This window comes from Aspergillus heteromorphus (genome assembly GCF_003184545.1).
Source record: "Aspergillus heteromorphus CBS 117.55 chromosome Unknown BO70scaffold_44, whole genome shotgun sequence".
NCBI lineage: Eukaryota > Fungi > Ascomycota > Eurotiomycetes > Eurotiales > Aspergillaceae > Aspergillus > Aspergillus heteromorphus.
The window spans coordinates 118,339-141,308 of NW_020290449.1; the positions used below are offsets into that span (position 1 = coordinate 118,339).

At 56.2% G+C, this 22,970-nt stretch overlaps 3 protein-coding genes across 3 annotated transcripts; 2 read left to right on the forward strand and 1 right to left on the reverse strand.

The window, feature by feature from the left end:
- Positions 1–3,716: 3,716 nt before the first annotated feature.
- Positions 3,717–5,051, forward strand: BO70DRAFT_433133 (sulfotransferase family protein). The gene is made up of 3 exons (XM_025548387.1): positions 3,717–4,126; positions 4,184–4,460; positions 4,521–5,051. Exons 1-3 carry the CDS (start codon positions 3,982–3,984, stop codon positions 4,954–4,956), a joined length of 858 nt encoding a protein of 285 aa, XP_025394818.1. The 5' UTR covers positions 3,717–3,981; the 3' UTR covers positions 4,957–5,051.
- A 4,645-nt stretch (positions 5,052–9,696) lies between these two features.
- BO70DRAFT_390643 (MFS general substrate transporter) lies at positions 9,697–16,297 on the forward strand (the record flags this gene model as incomplete). Its single annotated transcript, XM_025546171.1, has 9 exons — positions 9,697–9,703; positions 10,147–10,217; positions 10,314–10,442; positions 10,565–11,978; positions 12,036–12,284; positions 13,899–14,843; positions 14,890–15,071; positions 15,118–15,413; positions 15,475–16,297. 9 exons carry the CDS (start codon positions 9,697–9,699, stop codon positions 16,136–16,138), a joined length of 3,957 nt encoding a protein of 1,318 aa, XP_025394819.1. The 3' UTR covers positions 16,139–16,297.
- Positions 16,298–16,920: 623 nt separating this feature from the next.
- On the reverse strand, positions 16,921–21,382 carry BO70DRAFT_400809 (DUF292 domain protein; the record flags this gene model as incomplete). Its single annotated transcript, XM_025546952.1, has 5 exons — positions 16,921–17,667; positions 17,838–18,077; positions 18,692–18,866; positions 18,899–20,799; positions 20,852–21,382. The coding sequence occupies 5 exons, from the start codon at positions 21,380–21,382 to the stop codon at positions 16,921–16,923; spliced, it is 3,594 nt and encodes a 1,197-aa protein (XP_025394820.1).
- Between the last annotated feature and the right edge of the window lie 1,588 nt (positions 21,383–22,970).

Here is a 22,970-nt window from a genome sequence, read left to right on the forward strand (position 1 = left end):
ACGGACAGACAGACAGACGGACAGACAGACAGACATAGATTCATGGTAAGTGGATGGGTGGATAGTGGATGGGTGGGTAAGTAGGTGAATGGCATGGGCCGCGTCGTGACAAGTTGACAACAGTAACTAACTATCTACGTATCATTGTTATTATTCATGTCTGGGCAAATGCGCGGCGGAGATTTGAGACCCAGCCGTCCATGGGTCTTGCATCCCCACGGCGGGAGGCTCGTCAGTTACCACTTACCACTTACCACTTACACGGTACCACTGGCACGGGGAGCAGTCCGCGCCCCTGGTATGATCTGGACGGACGGGGGCTTACGACGATTCAATTTACTAGACCAGTGTGGTGCGGTGCGGTGCGGTGCGGTGCGCTACGTTGATTGATTGATTGATTGATTGATAGATAGGGGTGGGATCCAAGCGGCATGTCTAGCCGACTATCTATCTATCTCTCTATCAAGTTTGACTGGGTTGGATCGTCCGACCCCGGACTCGAATTGTTCTGTTCTGGATTTCGTTGCGCGGCTAAAAAAAAAAATAGGGGCAAGCTACGGATGGACACGAGGGCAACAACCAAAAAAAAAAGAAAAAGGGCCAACAAGCCAAAAAGCCATAGGTAGGTAAAGTGGTCGGCAAAATCAACCTCATCCTGGCCATTGGTAGGTATTATTTTGCGGCCTTCGAGACTCTTCTGGCTCAGTGAGAAAGCGCCTCCGGTCACACTAACACTTTTTAAGTAAACTAGTCATTTCCGGTTTCGCGGGGACATGACTAGCTAGCTGGCTGGCTCTGGCTGGCTCTGGCTGGGCTGGGCTGGGCTGGGCCACACGGGTCAGGCGAGTTTCAATGTTTCTGTAACAGATAAGTTGAGTTGAGGGTGTGTGTGTGCGTGGGAATTGTTGGCTTTCCCTCGTGCGCGTAACAAAGTGGTGGACCCGAGCCAGACTATCAATCAACCATGCCGCTTTGGGGGAAGATCCTCTGGAAGCTGACGCCGACCTCTTCGCTGAGCCCCAACACGTCATGCAGTTGCATCTTCTTGCAAAGCTGTGCACCCCCGGAACTCTATATGAACGGCAACAACAACCGCTGGTTCGTCGGCCATGGCCATGTCCATGTCCATGTCTCATCTTGCGTGGACTCCGCGTAGTGAATTGTAAGGCAGAGAGAGAGAGAGAGAGAGACCTGGGAGTCGGAGATATTTGCCTGATAAAGCCCGATGGATGGATGGATAACCTTAGATAACCCCTGCCTTGGGAATAGCCTGGTCAATCAGTGGACGGTTTATCCACCGCGGAACGATAGACCTGCTTCCTTCCTGGGAAGATGGTGGCGTTCCTTCCGGAGTATGTAGCACGCAGCACGCAGCACGCAGCACGCACTCTATCTAGCTATCGAGTCTGAATATCGCGGCGCATTTCACGCATACTCACCGATCCTGGAGGCTGACCCTGTACAGGATGCTGATTGGCCAGTCAATATGTATCTGTCTGATGGCTGGGACGATTTACATCTGATGAGTACCTACGCCGACGCCGTGGACTTCCAGCCGCCACCGTTCAAGCTCCAAGACTGTCTGTCCACCGTGGAACGCACGGGTTGGGGCCCAGTGCATCCGGAGGGTATACAGCGCGCAGGATGTCGGTGTCGGATTCGAGTATCAGACTGGCAGGCTGACTCCTGGGTTACCCGCTACTTCGACACGCTATTGGCGGGATCCCACCCAGGTCGTGCTCCATATCATCCAGCGTCCTGTTCGTGTCCAAAGTACGATAGCAGATCAGTTGATAGCTCGCTCCACCACCAAGAAGCCGGCTGCAAACTGGATGAGAGAAACCGAAGTGGACTGGAGTAGTCGCACATGGGGCCTCGCTTGGATGTCCAGGCGAGGCCGGGTGGCCGATGTTCAACGAGAGTGCCACAATGGCTGTGCCAGATGATAGACAAGCAAGTACACTGCGTCGGCTGCTGTCTGATCACATGCGTCATTTCTGCTGAGGCGGTCAGACTCCAGCTATCCAGCTGTCTCCCAGGCTCAAACCCAGCCAGGTATCATGTACCTTCGCGCTGACCTCATGAGACAGGCGTCTCTGGACATACGCACGGTGGCCGTCGTGGACATTGAGACAGGTAGTCGGAATTAGATGCGACTGGTGTTGACCCCCAGGCGGGGCTAGCCTGTTCGGGGTAGCCGCTCGGGAGGGACGAATAATGCCACGACGCCCCGTCCTACAGGCCACACTGGCCGGGGCATCTCGGGTTACTCCAGATACCAACTGGGATACGGAAGGATCAGATTCCATGGGGCATGCCGTATCGCGAGTCATGCTCTTCACTCTGCATCCTTCACCATACAATTTCCGTGAATTCCGTAGACTACTAGATAGAAGATATCTGATACCCTTACTGCGGACATCCACAGGAATGCAGGGGCGTGGAGGTACGTAACAGAAAGAAGCGCCCAAGCCAAGCGACGCGACCCTGGCGGTGGAGATGCAGCGCCGAGGGTGTGTACGTTTCAGACTTCGTGTGTTGGAGTTTGGGAGGCGGAGAGGTGTCTAGCTTGATTGATGTTCGAGGTTGAATAAGTGTGGATTGCCCGGCACCCTTCCTGCCCCTTTTGCATTGGCCGAGGCGCGGATGGCGTGGGTGGCTTTACGTTAGTCCGCCGGGGGCGTGCCGCTAACCCACTTGCGGCCGTTGACGGAGAAATGGACGCGTCGTCCCCGGGGTCTGGGCCAATCAGCGGGCTTGCGAGCACGGTCCGACGGGTGACCCAAGCAGACAAGCGCTCCCAATCGAGGCGGCCAGGGATCGGCGAAACGCAGGCCTACGCGGCCGATCACTGGGTTCGCCGACTGGCGGGCTTGGCGGGCGCCCCCCTCCTCCACTTCTTGACTGTTCCATCCTTCTTCTTTTCTGCCCCGCCGCCCTGACAGAACGAACAATCAGGAGACCGAGGACGGCCCTGAATCCCCTCCCCGCCTGTCGCTTCTGACTGGCCCAGCACTCGCCGTCCCCTTGGCCAGACTCTGGATGGAGGATGGATGGGAAAAAAAAAAGATTCCCCCCTGACTATCTATCGTGTCGTCGCCGCGCGAACGTCAGCCGTGACGTCGAGCCCTCGTTTCGTTTCTAAATTCGTGCATCGTTCGGTCACTTGGGCGTGATGGTTCTTGCATACTTACATGCCCTTTACAGTGTAAGTAAGTCCGTACATCAACCGGAGTCCGATTGCAGAATCAAGTCATTGTCCAGAACGTGGCCGGAGACCCGCCGGGGAAAGAAGGGCGAGAGAAAAAGAGATAGAGAGAGAGAGAGAGAGAGAGAGATCATAGTAGGGAACTCCCAAACCGGACGGGTAAAAAACAGACAGCTCCCCTGCCCGATCGAGAAAAACAAAAAAACAAGAAAGGGCCAAGAAAGCAAGCCGCCCAAAAAAAACGAATAACCGTTTCAAAGTGTAGCCAATTTTATTTTCCATTGGCAAGAGTAATTCCGAATAGAGATCCAAACCCAGATTTTCCCCATGTGAGTTGCCACATCCAGTCTGGTCGTCATGGCGTGTCTCCATTTCCAGAGAAATGCAATAAAAAACAAATCTAAAATAAATTGCTTTGGTCGGCGCCGGCCTGTCTGCCTCTGCCCTAGCGTGATCTTATAATTACCCTCACATCGGCACTGCATGTACTAGCTACGGATTTATCTACGACTCCTCCATCCCATCCCATCATTGTGACGGTTGTTGATCGACTCCGTCTTTACCCGCCGTCTCCTTTTAATCCCTTGGACGCCTCGACTTCTTTCCTCCTCTCCTCTTCTTCAACTTTACCTTCACTCTTCTTTCAGGCTGTCTGTCTGTCCTGTCCTTGGTCCTATCCTTCCTTCGCGACCAGCGGCCCCTTGCAGTCAGACTTAATCGTCAGACCTTCGTTACTACCAGCCGATACCTCAGCCCCTCGGCACTAATTCGCCATGTCCCTCATCCACTCCGACAACCTGGCTCCCCAGCCCTCCACCGACATCTTCACCGATGACACCTGCATTGACCGCCGCAAGTGCCACCGCACCGTCCCCATGAAGGTGCTGGCGCTGGGTGTGGGCAGAACTGGAACAGCCTGTAGGTTCTCCTGAAGCCAGGTCGCTGAAATGTATGACTGACGGTTCCCCCCCACAGCCCTCCGCATTGCCCTGGAACGCCTGGGCTACCTCAAGTGCTACCACATGATGTCCGCCAGTATGGAGAACCCCCCGGACTGCCTGATGTGGCACGACGCCCTGGCCGCCAAGTACGACGGCGTGGGCGAGTTCGGCAGGAAGGAGTGGGATCAGCTTCTGGGAGACTGCCAGGCCGTCTGCGACTGGCCTGCGTGCGCCTTCGCGAAGGAGCTGATCGAGGCGTACCCCAACGCAAAGGTCATCCTGACCACCCGCGAGGTTGACTCGTGGCACGCGTACGTTTTCCATCACCCCATGTTTTAAAGCATAAATACGTCATCTAACAGGCGCAACAGTTCCGTCATGAAGACCGTGTTCTGGCGTGTCTCCGACCCCGAGCACAAGTTCGTCTCGAACTTCAGCTGGGCCGCCAGCATGTACTACCCCATGCTGAACAAGTTCTTCGAGACCTTCTTCCGCGGCGACTTCCCCAACAAGGGCAAGCAGGTGTACCTGGACCACGTCGAGGAGATCCGCAGCATGGTGCCCCCGGAGAGACTGCTCGAGTACAAGATCCACGAGGGCTGGGGTCCCCTCTGCGAGTTCCTGGGCGAGGAGGTCCCGGACACCGCGTTCCCCCGCGGCAACGACATGGCCGACTTCTTCAAGCGCTGCCGCGGCCGCAACCGCCGCCAGATGCTCAACGCCGCCCTGCAGGCCTTCACCATGGGCGGTGCTCTCCTGGCCACCGGTCTGGCCGCCACCATGGCCTTCAAGCGCTTCTCGCGGTAAATGCGCCCGGTGCCGTGTCTCTTTCTCTCTCTCTCTCTCTCTCTCCCTCTTTCGGCGGTACGGTGCTGGGCGCCATTTTTTTTTTTTTTTTTTTTGCTGCTTGCTTGCTTGATTTCTTTATTAACTATTCCCAAAACTGTTTGTCTTTTTTTTTATTTATTTGCTGTCTTGTTTTTACATATATACACCGATGAGCGCACCGCCCCGGGTGGGGTGGGTTTACTTGCTTGTAATAGTCTCATATGTTTTGGGCTACTGCCTGGCTTGGGGAAGGCTTGACTTGACTTGGATTGGATGGAGCCTTGGAAGCATTTGGCTGGGGTTATCTAGGTACTACTACTACTACTACTACTGGGTGGCGGGGTTCCGGAATTGGCGGCAGGTACTACTTACTACGGAGTACTACTGGAATTGCTGTTGCCTGGTGCCAATGGAGTCCGGACGAGATGAATCTATTTACATACATTATTACTTCACACCTGCTATCTCATCTATCTTGGTACTTCTCTCCTTTCCTGGACACCCTTCTTGGCTGCTGTCTGTGTGTTGTAGACGAAGCTGGGCATAGTCTTGCCGCAAACAACCAATTGTCGGGGCTCTTGACGTCGCAGAAGCCGGAAGGCGTCCGACACCCGGCTTGGCTGGCCAGGGGGGGTTGTCGCGCCCTACAGGGCCGTGGCATTGGCATTGGCATTGGCATTGGCATTGGCATTGGTGCTGGACGACTGACTGACTTGGCTGGGCGTTATGGTGGTCTGCTTGGCATGGCTTGGTGTAAGGTGTCTCCATCTCATATACGGAGTCTCTACAGTAGTAGTATTTTTTACCCTGAATACAAGTACGGCGCACACTGTACCTACTATACCTTACCTAGGTACGGAGTAGCATACTAGGTATATCGCCCGTGTACACTGACCTGACCCACGTACGTACATACACACGCTATTCTACAATTCTATAATTAGCCAGACAGACATCTTCTTTATACACCGTCTGGAGTAGATAGTCCGTACATATCTACACACACAGGCAAGCCAGCCAGCAAGCAAGCAAGCAACCACACCCCCTCTCCCACACACACACACACACACACACAGACAGTAGGTAGGTAGGTAGGTAGGTAGACAGGTAAGTAGGTAGGTAACCCGACACCCCCATCGCAATCCAGCCACTGGCAGAACTGAAACCAACACGACCCCAACGCATGAAAAACCCGCCGATCTATCATCCCCGCGCATGTACATCCACACCAATTGGCGGGAATTTCTTTATACTTTATCGCGATTGTCCAATGGATGATCCGGAATGCGCGCTGGCACGTGGTGTCCATGCGTGTATGTATGTATGTATGTATGTATGTATGTATGTATGTATGTGTTAGTATGGAGTAGGTAGCTAGGTGGTAGGTAGGTAAGTAGGTAGTAGATCAGGATTTGAGATTTGGGATTCAGGCTGGTACTTTGTATGTAGTATGTAGTATGTAGATGTATATGTGGATGCGACCGAGCTAGGAGGTACAGACAGGATCTACCATCCATCGGCTGTCCTGGTCCATCTATCTCATTTTTGAGCGGGTGATGCTTCCGCTTAGAGTCGACTAGTAGTCGGTGCGCCACATTATCTTGCTGACGTATGTAGATTGTTTTTAGGTTGGTTAGTTAGCTGGATGGCTGGATGGCTGGATGGATGGCTTGATGGCGCTCGACGCAAAAGGGGGACACCCAGGGACACACGGACAAGAGCCAGGGCCAGGGCCAGGGCCAGGGCCAGGACCGGGGACGGGTAGGGAGGGTATCAGGGTATCTAAGAATAGAGTTCTCCTGATACCGCACCGTCCATGATCTGAGACAAGTCGGGGTTGATGTGCATGGATTGGATTTCTTCCCTATTCCTATTCCCTATTTTCCCTTCCCAGGTACGGAGTACATACTCATGTTGATTGTGATTGTGATTGTGATTGTGAATTATTGTTGTTGGGTGATGATCGGGTTAAGGTCGATCGGATCGGCCGTTCGTGGGCGTTCGTTCATCTACGGTACTGGTGATGAACGCACCTGTCTGATTTCTGATTTCTGATTTCTGATTTCTGGTTTCTGATCCAAAAACCTACTCCGTAGTAGATCTTGAAAGTATGTAGGTAGATAGGTACATAGGTAGGTTCTCACTTCTCAGGGATTGATCCATTGTGATGGATTCTACTGTATAGTGTATGCAAGCCGCACAAGGATGGATAGCAGTGGATTACTGTGTGGTTGGTTACTCTGTACTGTATGTAGTGTAGCGTGTACTACATACAGTAGTTACGGCACTGTACGGAGTACTACTTAAGCGCCAGGATGGCGGTGCAGGTATCTGGGCTACTATTGAACTATGTATGCCAAGACCGATTCGGGATATTGTTCATTTCCCGTTGACAGGCAGGCAGGCAGGGCTTTCATTTAGATTTCAGGCTTTGTTGGTGTTCTAATTGTACTTATCTTCCTATTCATATTTATCTAGTCTGCCATGCATATTACTCTAGTCTGCCTTGACTATGTATGTATGTATGTATGTATGTATGGATGTAATTGGGATTGTTGACTCCAATGCTATCTTTATCTTCCAGCATAGGTAAGTACATCAAATACAATGCCCAAATTCAAGATTCGGACTCTGATCCCTCCCCTCCCACCCCCTCACCACAATCACAATAACTGAACTCTGGACAGCATCCGATGACCGACACCCGATCACCCCCAAACTCAATAATCCCCGACAAATTGAGTCCTCACTCCTCGTCGGCAATACCTAGTGGATCTCCCCGTCTCCACCACCACCTCCTCCCTTCCCTCCTCTCCCACTCTCCCTCTCCCTCTCCCACTCAAGTAAGTAGTCGTACGGAGTAAATCACTACCATCTACCCAACCGCAACCAATAGAGATATTAAATAAATAACCAGTCACACCCATAGCCTGAAGCATAAAGCATGAGACACGAGGCTACGAGCATGACGACGACGACGTGGCGCCAACTCCCCTCCCAACGATCGAACCCTCCCTCCCTCCCTCGCCAGGTCGACAACCCACCTCGGGCCAAGCCCCGACCGACCGGGAGTGGACACTAAGCTCCGACGGGCCTAGTCTCGGCGTTAAAAGATTTTACCCTGTACCCAGTCTAGTCTCCAGTAGTAGTACAAGTACCCGCTATCTATCCACCTATCTACTCCGTCCGTACCGCGGTCCCAGTTCAGTCACACTGTCACAGACTAGATAGATACTCACACAGTCTCCAGTCCAGACGTAGGCGGCGTCAGGTTTGGGTTTTGGTTTGGGTCTGGGTCTGGATTGGGTCTGAGGGAGTAAGATATATCCATCTTGGCTTTTGCTTATTTACTTACTTACTTCCAGTTTACCCAGGACGGGTTGATCTGCGGGTTTTTCAATAGTTGGATACTTGGGTGGGTAGGTAGATAGGTACTTAGGTAGGCAGTTGGGATTGGCTGTGCTGGACATACCTACTACTTAGATAGGTAGTAGGTAGGTAAATGTAATCGAGCTTAGTAGTTAGCACTCGCGTAGACTGCTCCGTAGGTATCTAGTTATCTAGATAGACGGCAATGTTCTACTTTTAGGTACTTCGACGCAGAACCTAGTGCAGACCAGGGACCGACTAAGATTGTCTATCTATCTAGGTCTGGTCTGGTCTGGCCTATCCATCTACTTAATTCACGCAAAGGGAACAAAGGGTTTTGGACCTGGGACGCGTACTAGTCTAGAGACTTACGGCAGTGCTGGGAAGGGAAAGGGAAAGGGTCAGACTAACGCAGGGATGACGGACAGGTTTTTTTTTTTTTTTTTTTTTTTTTTTGCTTTTGCTTTTTATAGGCTGCGTGGTGGGATGGGGTCATTGGATGGATCGGGGGGTTGGGGGGAGGGGGTCTACGTGGACGGGGTACGTATGTGCAGGCCGGGTGCTTTGTTCGCTGGATGTGTGTGTTTTGTCGCTTGGGGTTGGTTGGGTGGGTGAGACTTGGACTTGGACTTGAGAGGGTTGTCTGCTGTCTTTGTAGGCGTGGACTGGTTTAGAATGTTTGCGACTGCGACTGCGTGGGGGTTGGTGGTTGTTTGTAGGGTCTCTTTGGAGCTGCTGAGTTGACGGTTGACGGCTGACGCTGATGCTGATGCTGACATACCCTGGATCATGGATGGCCGTTCGGTAGATAGCCAGACGCTCGATCCGGATATCAGATCAAAATGATGATGGTCAGGACGTACGTACCTCCAGCGTGGCTAACCCGAGCTAAGCATCGAACAATCTCCATCCCGACCTGGCAGTGACACCAGTGTACGGAGTAAAAAAGGGCTCCTCTCCGCTGTCAAATGCGCCACACGATCGTCTTCAACGTGAGGCCGATCCGTCCGTAGTAAGCACCCAGACTGACAGACAGGCCTTGGATCGCGCCGGTCACGCTGCCTCGCGTCGCCAGACCGACCTTGATAGATAGATCATATGGCGGACCGGTCGCCATCGCAATGCCCTGCCAACCGCGCCTGCGGCTGCAGCAGGCCGACTGTACTGTAAGTATCGATCTACTGGGCTTGTCGAGGGCAAAGTACTCGCCTGCACGACGCAATAAACATGAGCAGCCAGTGCCGGGTACAGGCGGGCCCCCCCATCCCGGGCCCACCCTCTCGGCCAATCAGCACGGCCAAAGCCGCCATTCCAGAAGTCGGCAGGGGTGACTAATCTCCTCTGGGCGCCATGGTACGTTGGTCGGGCTTGGCGGGCCCCACCGGGCTTCGTGCGGGTTCATGGAAACACGCCGTAACGAACTGCGGCCAGTCTGAAGCATGAAGCAGGATTGCCAAACGTTATCCTGGGGAATGGCGAGGCGTGCGGTGGCTGCGCTGCCCTTGGGCTCTTATATCATCAACCGCTGATCCTTCCCTCTGCTCCTTTGACATCCCTACCCTATACTGTGTCTCCGTTGTGGTTTGCGATTCCGCGGATCGCGCATTTCATCCCTGTATACAACATCATCATACCTTTCCACCATTTCAGCTGGCCTGCATTGACTGTGGAATCCTTTTTCCCCCTCCCCTTTCCAGACCCTCCAACCGTCGTCGACTTCTGGATCCTCCAGAGCAAGTGATGAAGAATCCATGATCGCCTATACTCCCATCTCCGGAGGATCGACTCCCTCCTTCCTAGCCCTCTGTCTGATCCTGCTATGCGCGTGCCTGCAGCCTGTTATCGCGGAGATCGACTCGGTCTTCAAATCGGTAAGTGAGCTGTCTAGCGTCGAGATAGCTGGCACGCAATAAAGCCAAGACCTTCGTCACTCGGATCGCTAACCTTGTCTTGACGACGTCCTGCAGCGTCCCGATCTCTACCCACCGGTCCTCACTTTGGAACACCGGGTTCCCGACAAACTCAGCCCCGGATACATCTTCGTCGGTCCGTATGAAGCGTCCAACTCGGGCCCGTATATCTACGACGATGAGGGGGTAGGTTCCGACCCTTCTGCGGGCTGCACCAGGATGTTGACAATGAGCAGAACCTCGTCTGGAGCGGCTGGGGGAACTCGGGCCCCGGCAATGCGCACGGCATGCACGTCTGCCAGTACCAGGGCAAGGACCATCTCTGCTTCTTCCAGGGCGTGCAGCAGAACGGATACTGTCGGGGTCACGGCGTGATCATGGACGACCACTACCGCATCGTCCGCACGGTGGTGCCCGGCGGGGGCATGGCGTCCAGCGACATGCACGAGTTCATGCCCATCAACGACGGCAAGACGGCGCTGATGACGGTGTACCAGCAGCGGCAGTTCGACATGAGCGCGTGGAACGTCAAGTCGGGCATGGGGTGGGTGATGGAGAGCATCTTCCAGGAGGTGGACGTGGAGACGAACGAGGTGCTGTTCGAGTGGAAGTCGCTGGACCACGTCGACCCGTCCGACGCCTACACCTGGCCCAGCCACACGGACACCTCAGGCACCGGGCTGGACCCGCGCTCGCCGTGGGATTACTTCCACATCAACTCCATCGACAAGAACGCCGACGGCGATTACCTAATCTCCTCGCGCCACACGTGCGCGATCTACAAGATCTCCGGCCAGGACGGTTCCGTCATCTGGCGGCTGAACGGCGCCCATCCGTCCTTCAGGAACATCAACTTCAGCTTCTCCCAGCAGCACGACGCCCGCTGGCTGAGCGAGAATGGCACCCACACCCTGCTGTCGCTCTACAACAACGGCTTCAACGGCTTCAACCGCACCCATGAGTACTCGTCCGGCATGCTCATCCTCATCGACCACCAGGACAGCACCGCCACCCAGCTGCACGACTACGTGCCGCCGGGCAAGAACATGATCAGCTCCAGCCAGGGCAACATGCAGGTCCTGGGCAACAGCAACGTGTTTATCGGCTGGGGGAACAACGCCTACGTGTCGGAGCACGACGCCGAGGGCAACCTGCTGCTCTGGGGCTACATCGACAAGGGCTCGATCATGAACTACCGGGCGCAGAAGTTCCAGTGGGAGGGCAACCCGACGGACGTGCCGGCGCTGTGGACGTACTCGCAGTCGAGCGACACCTTCTCCTCGACCGCGTTCTACGTGAGCTGGAACGGCGCCACGCGGGTCAAGTACTGGCGATTCTACGGCGCCACCAACTCCACCGGCCCATATCAGCTCATCCGGCAGGTCGAGAAGAAGGGCTTCGAGACAAGCTACGCGGCCCCGCACTTCTACCGGTGGACCTACGCCGAAGCCGTGGACGTGGAGGGCAAGGTGCTGGGCAAGTCGCGGAACATGTACACCTTCACCCCGTCGAGCGAGCTGCAGGGTTTCTGCGCGAAGGAGTCCTGCGAGAACGCCCAGTTTTACGGCGTGCCCGGCGACCAGGGCGCCGGACCGGAGATCCCCCCGGCGGGCATCAACACGGTGCCCTGGGTTGACCCGGGGCACCCGGAGGCGCATTTCGACTGGGGAAAGACCGGAGACGCGGAGGGGGGGAGCGGATCCGACGCTCTGACGTCGTACGGTAAGCCATCCATCCCATGATTCAATACCCACTGCCATGGCGATGAGTGTGATTCAGTGGTAGATAAGAGCCCTGCTGACCCTGCCCCTCTAGATACCACGGTGGGCTGGATCGCCCCAGTGTTCGGGTTTAGCGTGGCCGTTGGGGCCATCTACGCGGTGCTTCGGGTGTACCGGCGCCGGCAGCAGCAATTTAGCCGGGTCAAGGAGAGGGGTTCAGAAGATAGCCTGGACCGGATGGAGCGGTCCAAGCCATCGCAGGATTCGGACGAGGCGCCGTGGTGGCACTGGCGACCCTGGCGGACGAGTCAGGAACCCCCGCGATACTTTCCCTTGGCCGAACACCATCGGACTCCGTCCTGGCGAGAAAACGGGCAATTTGTCCGATAGATAGCATGTATGCATATTTTAGGGGTTTATACATTTTTTTTTTTTTTACTTTCATGATGGGGTTGCTGCCTTTGGTGTGGTATGGTTTGTCTTTATATTATTATGATGATTATGATGATTATTACTATTATTATTAATCTGTGGTGATAGGGAATGCGACGAGAACGGAGGAAGATACCAGATCCGCTATGGAATGAGAGTGAGATCCGAGCATGCTGATGCCTGAGGTAGTTATGTGCTTGACCATTGTCCTCCGTACCATGCATGCTGAGGACATGGCGCGATTAATGTACTTTATCGTTACTCTGGCAGCATGGCTTGGTGGAAGTGACTTCCACCTAGCACAGCAGCCACAGGATGCCTCCAGAGCACAGGTTCTTCTTGTATACGCTAGCCAGACGGAGTACAGTACCCATCCCGCGCATAACCATTAATCAACCAGGCATAAAAGCATGAGAAGTAAATGTGAATGTGAACGTGAATTTAAAAAAAAATAATTGAAACCTTCAAGAAATAAAACGATCGAGACAGACCAGATCAGGACCCTGAGGCGAAAAGCCAACTGCCATCTAAGTACTTACTGAAATGAGGGTGCTGAGGATTGAGATTGAGATAGAGAAAGAGGTTTAGTTCCCGACACTACTAATTGATGGTCGGACTTGGGCATTCCCGATTACGAGGGCCCGTCAGCAGCTGACGACAGAATACGCGAGAGGCAGACGCAGAGGCAGACGCAGAGGCAAGACGCCACTCTGACTCGTGCGCCGAGTGCTCCGTGGCGGCGGACAGCCACGCACTTGTTGCTAGTAAGAGGCCCTAATGCAGCCTAGCAGTATTCAAGTATCTTCTACTGTTAGCAGTACCTTAGTAGGAGACTAACCGGTCGGAGTCTGAGTTACGTGGTCCTTCCCAACAATTGCCCTGGCTGCCAAGAAGGGCTTCATGTTTCAAGGCCTCTCTCTCTCTCTCTGGCAGTCTGGCTGAGACGCTGGTGAGGCTGGCGGTACCGGAGAACGCGGTCGCGCTGCCAAGACGCACAATTGCTCGGGCGAGCAGAAGAACGGATGTGGCCGGCAAGGCGGTGGAGTCGAGCGTCGCAAGCTCGCTTGCCAGGTATCGGGTCATACGCGGGTACCGTACGCAATACCACGGGCGGCGATCAGGTACAGTACAGGGTTACCTGGTTACATACACTTGCACCAGATTGAGAAGGAACTCCTGATGGATGTCGTCCTCAGGCGTTGATCTTCTTCTTGTTCATCTTGATCAATTGTCAGTCTGTCACTCCTTCTTCATCTTCGCTTCCCGTCACTCACTCACTCACTCACTCACTCTTTTCCCCTCCCCTCTTCTTCCAGTCGCTCCTTCTGCGCGATTTTTCTGCTGTCCTGCTGTACGAACCGACTACCCTCCGATTCGGCCCCTCTTGACGTCGTCACCGATCTCCTCCCTCCGCTGGCGCCCTATCACAGCACGCACCAGTCCAACCCTCCGCCCTCGATGCCTGCACCAAAACCCGGTTCATCCCAAGGAACCCGACGGCGTCCGTCACTATCGCTGTCCACCACCGCCCCTTCCTCCGCCCTCTCAACTCCCCAGGCCACCCCCAACCCTCTCTCCGCCACCTCGGCCTCTTTCGCCCTGTCCAAGTCGCGGAATGCGAGTCGTCACACCCGCAACATCTCTTGGGCTTCCGGTCACGACCAAGGCGAACCCTCTCCCGCCGACTTCTCCTCCTCCTCCCACCAGCGCCGCCGCAGGGAGTCCACCATCTCGCTAGCTGACGTCTCCGAGGGCTCCTCCGGCCACCACAACGACGACGACCTCGACCCCGACGCCGACCCCGACGCCGCCGCCGCCGGCATGGCCGCCAGAAACACCTCCTTCGACTGGGGGCCTGGCCACGCCCGCAGTCGCTCCCACTCCTACACCCAGCCGCAGATGTCCCTGCTTCAACCCCAGGAAATGGCCTCGGCGCCTCCCCCGCGCCCGGCGCCCGTCACATGGATGTCCCTCCCGCAGAAGAAGCAGCTGGCCCTGCTGGGGCTCTGTCGGGTCTTCGACTTCCTCCAGATCGCCTCGCTGCAGGCCTACATGTTCTACCAGTTGAAGTCCTTCGATGAGAACCTCTCCGACGCCGACGTCTCCACCCAGGCCGGCATCCTCCAGGGCGCCTTCACCGCGGCGCAGTTTGCGACCGCCATCCCGTGGGGCCGTGTCGCTGATGCGGAATGGGGTGGTCGCAAGTTCGTGCTGCTCGTGGGTCTGCTGGGAACCGCCCTGTCCTGTCTGGGCGTCGCCTTTTCGACCTCGTTTGCGCAGGCCGTGTTCTGGCGCTCGTTCGGCGGTGCCATCAACGGGACGGTGGGCATCATCCGGACGATGATCGCCGAAAATGTCAAGGAGAAGAAATACCACTCCCGCGCCTTTTTGATCCTGCCCATCGGATTCAACATTGCGGCGCTGTTTGGACCAGGTGAGTACGCTGTCTGCGCGGGTGTGTGCCGGGCTAATCGTTGCAGTGATGGGCGGTATGCTGTCGGACCCGGTCAAGGCGTATCCCCGTCTGTTCGGACCGGACTCGTCTTTCGGCGGCGCGAACGGGGTGGAGTGGCTCATCCGCTATCCCTACGCGCTGCCCATGCTGGCGAACACGATTTTCCTGTCTTTTGCGGCGGTCTGCGTCGCCGTCGGTCTTGAGGAGGTACGTAACATGTCTGCGCGGTTGGTACGTGCGCTAACGGTCATAGACTTTGGAAGCTTGCAAGGGCAAGCCCGGTCTGGGCGTCTTCTCGATGCGCATCTTCGCGCGCGGCCTCAGGGCGGTGGTTCCCTCGTCCTCTCCGCTGTACCACCGTCTGCCGTTCGCCGACTACGACGAGGAGGGTCCTCTGCTCAACCGCAGAGACCGGGTCGAAAGCTACGAGATGGAGGAGAAGGCGACCAAGTCGAACCGCCAGTCTCGCACCTTGTCCTTCCGGCGGATCTGGACCAAGAACGTGCTGTGCACGCTGCTGGCGCAGGCGTTCTTCGACTTCCAGATGGGGTAAGTGTCTTATCTTTTCTAGCTATCTTTTCTTCCGGGTGAGCCGTGCTGACTGTTGTAGGGCCTTCAACAACCTTTGGCTGCTTTTCCTGTCTACGCCGCGCTATGACGCCAACGACCCGGCTAGCCCGCCCCAGAAGCTGCCGTTCATCTTCACGGGCGGGCTGGGGATGCTGCCGCAGAGTGTTGGCTTTGCGACGGCGATTCTCGGCGTGATCGGCATGCTCCTGCAGTTTACCATCTACCCCAGCATCAACGGGCGTCTGGGCACGGCCAAGAGCTACCAGTACTTCCTGACGCTGTTCCCGCTGGCGTACGCGTTCGCGCCGTACATCGCGCTGGCGCCGTCGTCAGCACCCCCGCCGGGGCAGGCCAACGGCAGCTGGGTGTGGTTCTCGATCATCGTGGTGCTGTTCCTGCAGGTGACGGCGCGGACGTTCACGCTGCCGACGTCGATCATCCTGCTGAACAACTGCTCGCCGCACCCGTCGGTGCTGGGCACGATCCACGGCATCGGGCAGTCGGTGTCGTCGGCGTTCCGGACGATCGGGCCGATCTTCTCGGGGTCGTGGTACGGGTACGGGCTGGAGGTGGGGATGGTCGGGTTCGCGTGGTGGCTGATCGCGCTGGTGTCGGTGTTTGGCTGCGTGGCGGCGATCTTTGTGTACGAGGGGTCGGGGCACGAGGTGTTCCTGCCGGGGGAGGAAGAGGAGTACCGCGACTGATGGGTCGGTCTGATGTTTGAAACTCACTGCTTGCGTTTGGCGTTGTTTATTTGTACTGTATATATATAATGGACCCATGCATAGCGGGGTTGCTTGGTTGCAGGTGGGCGATACCTGCTTTATGCTGGATGACAATAGAATAGAGCTGTGGTTTGCTTCATTACTATGCTGACAGGGTATGCGAAGATTCATACTCGTACTGTATTAATATGCTAACATAAATATACAAGTATTAATAAGCTAACGGGAATATGCTACCATGGATATGCTAATATGAATATGCCAACATGAATATACCAACAAGAATATGCTAACATGAATATGCAAATACTAATATGCGAACAGTACATGGTAAACATAGCCCTGGTAGACATCAAACGTACTAAAATGCTGTAGAATAAATAAACAAACACATGTCCTCTCCAGAATGCCCTGCGAGAGACCCTAGTACATACCTACGCAAATCCTGTGGATACTAACATACACACACACATAGACATCTCCAGACACCCTCCCTCACTCACTCACTCACTCACTCACTCACTTACTCACTCACTCACTCACTCACTTACTCACTCACTTACTCACTCACTCACTTACTCACTCACTTACTCACTCACTCACTTACTCACTCACTCACTCACCTACTACCTGGTATATGAATATGTAATATGTAATATGAATATGGATATGGATATGAATATGGATATGGATATGGATATGGATATGAATGTGGATATGAATATGAATATGAATATGAATATGGATATGGAATAAGGGAATCACCTCCTCAACGCAGCAAACCGTCTCGTCAACTCATCCAACTCGGGTATCTCGCTCTTTCCACCCCTTCCGGTCCCCTTATCCACATCTGCATCTGCATCTGCATCCGTATCCCGCGGCAGATCCCCCCCGGAGACCTTCACCCGCGGATGCAAGTTATCCGTCCTGGGCCCCGGCGGCGCCACGCTGACGGGACTCTTGCCCGCGTCGAATAATCCACGGGGCGGTGTCGCTTTGTGTAGCTCGAGGGTCTCGGATGCGCGACGGGCCTCGGTTTCATCTGCCGCCGTAGCAGTAGCAGGCGATCCCGTCCTCGTCCTCGTCGGGGTAACCGGGACCGGTACATCCCCAGATCCATCCCCATCGACATCTCCCGACCCAACATTCCCCTCCCCGAAACCCCAGCGCCTATCTCCACCCCGAGGCCAAGCAGCAACACCATACGCCCTCGCAATCTCCGCCAAATAACTCTCGACCAACTCTGTCGTGGGCGGCCGCACACGCAGCCCCTTGACCAACCGCTCCGGCACCCGCACATCAACCAGCTTATTGTCCTGCGCGAGCAGCATGAACTCTTTCCCCCAGCGGTCGGTGAGCAGGCCGCGCAGGATGGTGAGCTCGCGCACGTCATGCGGGAAGCGCGTGTAGGCGTAGAAGATCACCGCGGCGGCTTCGTCCAGGGCGGGGTCGATGTAGCCGGAGCTTTCTGCTGCTGGGTCTTTTTCGGGGGGTGGGGAGGTGAGTTGCTGTGATTGTGATTGTGTTGATTGAGGAGGGGTAGATCTCCCAAACCCCCAAAATGAGAATCCCCCTCCTCCCCCATCTTTCCCCCCCCGTCTTTCCCCAAAGAATTCACCAGCAAATACTCCCTCTTCACCTTTCCTCTCGCCCTGTTCCCCCCTTCCCCAAACGCCACCTGATCAATCACATTCGCCCTCGCCAGCAATAGCTCGCAATATAGCTCGACCATCTCCATCACCTCGACCGCGATGTCCGTGGCGATGACATTCTCCACGCGGATGCGCGCGCTGTTGTCGCGTCCTTCGGCCAGCAGCGTCGAGAGGTCCCGGCGTTGGATCACCGAGCTCGCGGTGTCTTTTTTTTGGAGCAGGCGGAGACGCGGGATTAGGAGGTGGAGCGTGGATGTGAGTTTTGTCTGGTTACGGAGAGTGGTGGGGTGGTTTGGTTGTTAGTGGGATGATTTGGTTGTTAGTGGGGGATGGATGGTGCCTTTGGGGGGATGCGGGGAGTGAGAGGGGAGTGAGATGGGATGAGAGGGGAGGGAAGGGGATGAGAGGGGATGACAGGGGAGAGGAGGCGAGGGTAGGTAGATACGTATGGAGGACTGGAGGACTGACTGTTTGTGGTGACGGAGGCATGGTGGTTTGTCTTGTAGATAGATGGTGTGGTGTGGTTGACACTGGGTTGGTGTGGTGGAGAGGAAGTGGGATGACGCTATCTGCTTGGCGGGTGCGGGTGCGGGTAGAAGTGGCTGCTGCCTGTCACTGTCCTGTCTTTATAAGAAAGGTCCAGGAGAAACAGTATTATTAGTGATTGATTCAACGAGGGTTACACTAATCTTTACCAATTTAACTACACATCAAAATACCCTCCTCAACAAGCTAATATCCGAGTCCATTCATCAATCATTAAGGTAAGACCAGTCTATAATACACACACACACACACACACACACACACAGCCAATCCCTACCTTCCCCCCCATCCTCACTCACACTCACACATAATTATATCGAAACGTCCTCTGCACCTCCTCCAACCGTCTCAACCCTCCCGAAACCCTGCCCAACGCATCCGTCAAAAACGCCCCCTGGTCGCCCCCGGCCTCGGCGCCTCCCAGCTCGTCCACCCGCGGGACATCGCGCGCTGAAACGTCGTCTCGGGATGCGTATCCGGACCCAACGGCGCGACCTCGACGAGGGCCTCTGGCCCCAGCGTCAGCAGATAATTAATCCACTCGTGCAGCACAATCATGCCCTGGTTGCGCTCCGGGGCGACGCCCGCGTTCTGAAACACGCCGAACCGCCGCGCGCGCTCGGTCTCGCCGCGCAGAAACCCCAGCATGTATTTCAGACACGTCCAGATCTCGTCCATGTCTTGCATGTCGGTGACGGAGAGCCCGCCAGGGTTGCCTTCGCCAAACCCAGGCGGTGGGTCGAACATGATGCTGGCGACGTCTTTCGGGTCCGGGCACGGTTGGAAGGGGGACCCGATTTCGCCCCGCAGCCAGCTGACTTGTCCGTCCATGTCGGTTTCGCGCCCCGTCTGCATGCCGAAGAGGTAGCAGAAGGTCCAGATCCGCCAGATCGCGTCGTCGAGCCGGCGCGCGTCGGGGCTGGAGGGCCGCGATAGGGCTGTGTAGGAGCTGGTTCGCATGACCGGGCGGCAGTGGGTCAGCATGAGGCCTTTGAGGGCGGCCAGGGCCCGGAGGTCGCGCGTCACTGCGCGGTAGTAGAGCGTGGCCGAGGGCATGTCCTGGTCCGATTGCTGGTTGATGTCGCTCATCTGACGGAGTTCCCAGGCCGCTGGGGAGCCGCGTCGAATGGCGTTCTCCATGAGGGGGAGCTCGTGGCGCTTGAAGACGTGGTAGGTGGCTTTGCTGGTCTGCGCGAACGAGAAGAGGTCGTCGATGTCGTCGATCTGCAGGAGAATGTGGAGGACCATGTCTTCGCGGCCGGGCTGCGAGAGGCTCCATCGGTTGGAGGTCATCCGCTGGAGGTCGTCGTCTAATTCGGCCATCACCATGGCGAAGGGCGGAACGGAGTCTCGAGGTTCTGGCATACTAGGGGATATGGGTGTTGTATCGGAGAAGTAGCGTACGGACGGCGCGCCGACGGTGTTGGCTTCGTCATCGTCGTAGCCAACGTATGTCCAGCTGTCTTCGTTGTCGTCGTTGGAAGGAGGCTCGAATGATCGAGGTTCGTCGAATAAGCTTCCGACCGGCAGAGGGGAGTAGGAGCGTGGGGGTTCGGAGGGGAGGGAGGCGTGCGAGGCTGGGGGAGAGACGATAGGAGGCTCGGTGTCGACTCCAAGAAGAGGCTCGTTCTGTACCCTCGTGAAGAGAGACCGGAGGAACTGCTGGTTCGCCTCTGCCTGCAGGATCGCGTCCATGGAATAGCCATCCTCCAGTAAACTGGCCAAGACATTTTTCATCCGCTTGATCGCGTCTTCATAGCGGCCTTCGTCTTCCTTCTCCTCGGGGAATTGGAAGCTTTCTGCCGGCGGGGGCTGCATCGGCGGGATTGTCGACATGCGCACGATGATCGATGCCCTCCGAGCGTTCTTGTGCTTGGACTTGCCCGACTTGCTGGCCTTGACGGAGCCGTCGTGCGAGGCAGCTTTCCGGGTCAGCACGCGTCGCACCCCGGCCTTCAGTGACCGCCACAGGGGCTTCTCGTCGCCGTCCTGCTTTAGCTCTTGGTGCGATGTTTTCTTGGCTGGTTGCTTCTGATACCCCAGGTCTGTCTGGCTGGGCACTTTCATACTATTGGCAGGGCTGTTATTTCTCGGAAGGGGAGGCAGGTTTTCGGTCCGGAGACCTAGAGGCTTCAGCCAGTGAGGTATCCTATCGGGACTTCGGTCAGGTTCGAAAAAGCTGTATTCCTGCGCTTCAGGCACGGTGTACTCGTGTCTGAGGTTCGTGGCTCCTTTCCCTTCTGGGATTACGATGGTGGGTCGGGGAGTTGTAGGTCTGGGCGCTGAAGAGCGCGGTGTCGACGGCCGGGGGTCAATGGCCGGGGAGTTGTAGGTCGGGATGACATGTGAGGGGGCGTCATGGGTCGGGGTATCGCAGCAAAGGGGGTGGGAGGAAACGGTGATGTAGGCCGGGAGGCTGACACGGGTGTCGTAGGCCGGGGACTGCCGCAAAAGGGGCATGAGGAAGAGGCGTTGTAGGGCGGGAGGCAGACACAGGCGTCATCGGCCGCGGTGTTGTAGGCCGCAGGGCCAGAGGCTGAGGCGCATAGCCTGGCGGGGACTCTCGTCTGACGGAGCTTTGCCCGCCACTGGTCCTCCCAAAAGGCCGGGACGAGTCTTTGTCACCCAGGCCCGGGACCGGAGGCAAAGGCTTGTTGAACGACAGCGAGCTGCCGTGCGAGATGTAGGAGGGACTGGGACTGGGGGGGCCGCGATCGTCCGAACTGGGCTTCTGTACGTTCAGATGCGGCACGGCCAGTCTGTCCGCGGAGTCCCATCTCGTCTCCAGCCCGGCGAGAAGCAGCCTCTCGTCGATGTCCTGGGGCGGCATCTTGTTCATGTGTCGGTAGGCGCGGTCGTCCATGTGGTCTTCGAGGATATCGTTGGGGAGGAAGTAGAGCGTGGACCGTGATGAGAGACTGTCGACCGATTGCAAGCCTTGGGGGTTGCTGAACGGCGCATGCGGAGGGGTGATGGGAGACAGGGAGCGGACGGGTGCGTAGGGACCCAGTTTGTAGTCGGACATGGTATGCAGGGCGATCATGGAGAGACACCAGCGGAGGACCAGCAAGTCCAGAACCACCGCCTATAAGGCCCCGGGGGATCGGAAAAGGGTGATATAAGTCGCATCGCTCGGATGACACGCCCCTCGGACCCGGATCCGCGTGATACGCAATCCGCTCAGGGCTTCCATCCACGCCAGGGCATGGCTGTTGGGTCCGTAATGTTTTGGTTTTAGTCACAGGGCCCACGCGAAACACCAGGCATGCACGCCCAGAGGCTAGTCCCTGGCTGTGAACAGGTGCCTGGCATCGAGCGACGCGACGAGTCGAGCCGGCCAATGGCAGGGACGGGACACAGACAAGCACAGCATTTGTGCTGCTGACGGATCAGCTAGCAGGGACGGGGGCAGTGTTTGGAGCATCGGGGTGGGAGCTGAAGCTCCAACGTGGGCTCGAGGAAACTAGTCGCGATGGCGTTGGGGCCAAATCGCGTCAGAGTCTGTGAGAGAGCGGCGATGAGACTGCGAGTGTTAGTCGGACGAGACACCTCCAACAGATGATGTAAAACGCGAGTGACTTACCGCAGACATGAAGGCTAGAGAAAAGGGGGGGGAAGAAGACAAGACGGAAGAAGCAAAAGAAGCAGAAGAAGAAAAGGCGGAGCGGAGACCAGGCGACAAGGCGACAAGGCGACAAGACGAGGCTGCCCATTGATGAGAATTCCGCCCCCAGAGACGATCCGACCTCATTTCCGTCCCAACCGCTCTAGAAAGCACACTCGACCTTCGACGCAGTATCCAGCCATGCCATGTGGCAATGCCCGGCGACTCTGACATCAGAGGTCTCGTCCAGGGGAACCGTCCGAATGGGGCGAAAAGCGCCCGCCCGAATGGGTTGTGATTTGTGAAATAGGGCCTGCTCCCCTTGCCAAGAGAGAGTGCAGTTCGTATGGGAGTTGGATTCCTGACGTTCAGGACTCACAAGTGGCAGCTCGAGATTAATCCAATCCACTCCGCTCACTGCCCGACCAGACGATGACAATGACATACCACAGCCCCAAACCCCGAGTCCTCGACTGAGATATGTATGTCTCACCGAAGAGCAAATTTCCTTCCCCTTCCATTCAGCTCGCAAGGCTACCTCCCTATGGAAGAATAATCGAAGGAGTGGATAGAGACAAAGCCACATGGCCATGGTCTGCCTTAACCTTCGCAAGCAGTCCACCCAGTCCCAGTCCCAGTCAGTCACAGTCCATGCTCGAACATGATCGGCAGTCCCCCTCCCCGAGCTGGCCAAAACGGCCCCAATTGTTCGATCATCGAGTGCGCCTTGTTTGTAATCCGGCGTCAGGAATCGGAATCCAGAGTTATTGATGTCCCCCTCCCCCTCCCCCTCCCTGTTATCTCTAGCATGGCACACCTTTTCGTTTTCCAGGGTCGGCCCGGTCTAGATTTATCAGCAGACTCGAATTTCGATTATGAAACGTGGTTTGCAGTGGGGGATGCGCAGTGCAGTCAGCCGATCTGGTATGGTGGCAGGCATTCTTATCTGCTGTCAGAGTTGGGGGCTTCGTGTCTCAAGAGGGGGGAACTGTATAACTCGATTGTGATT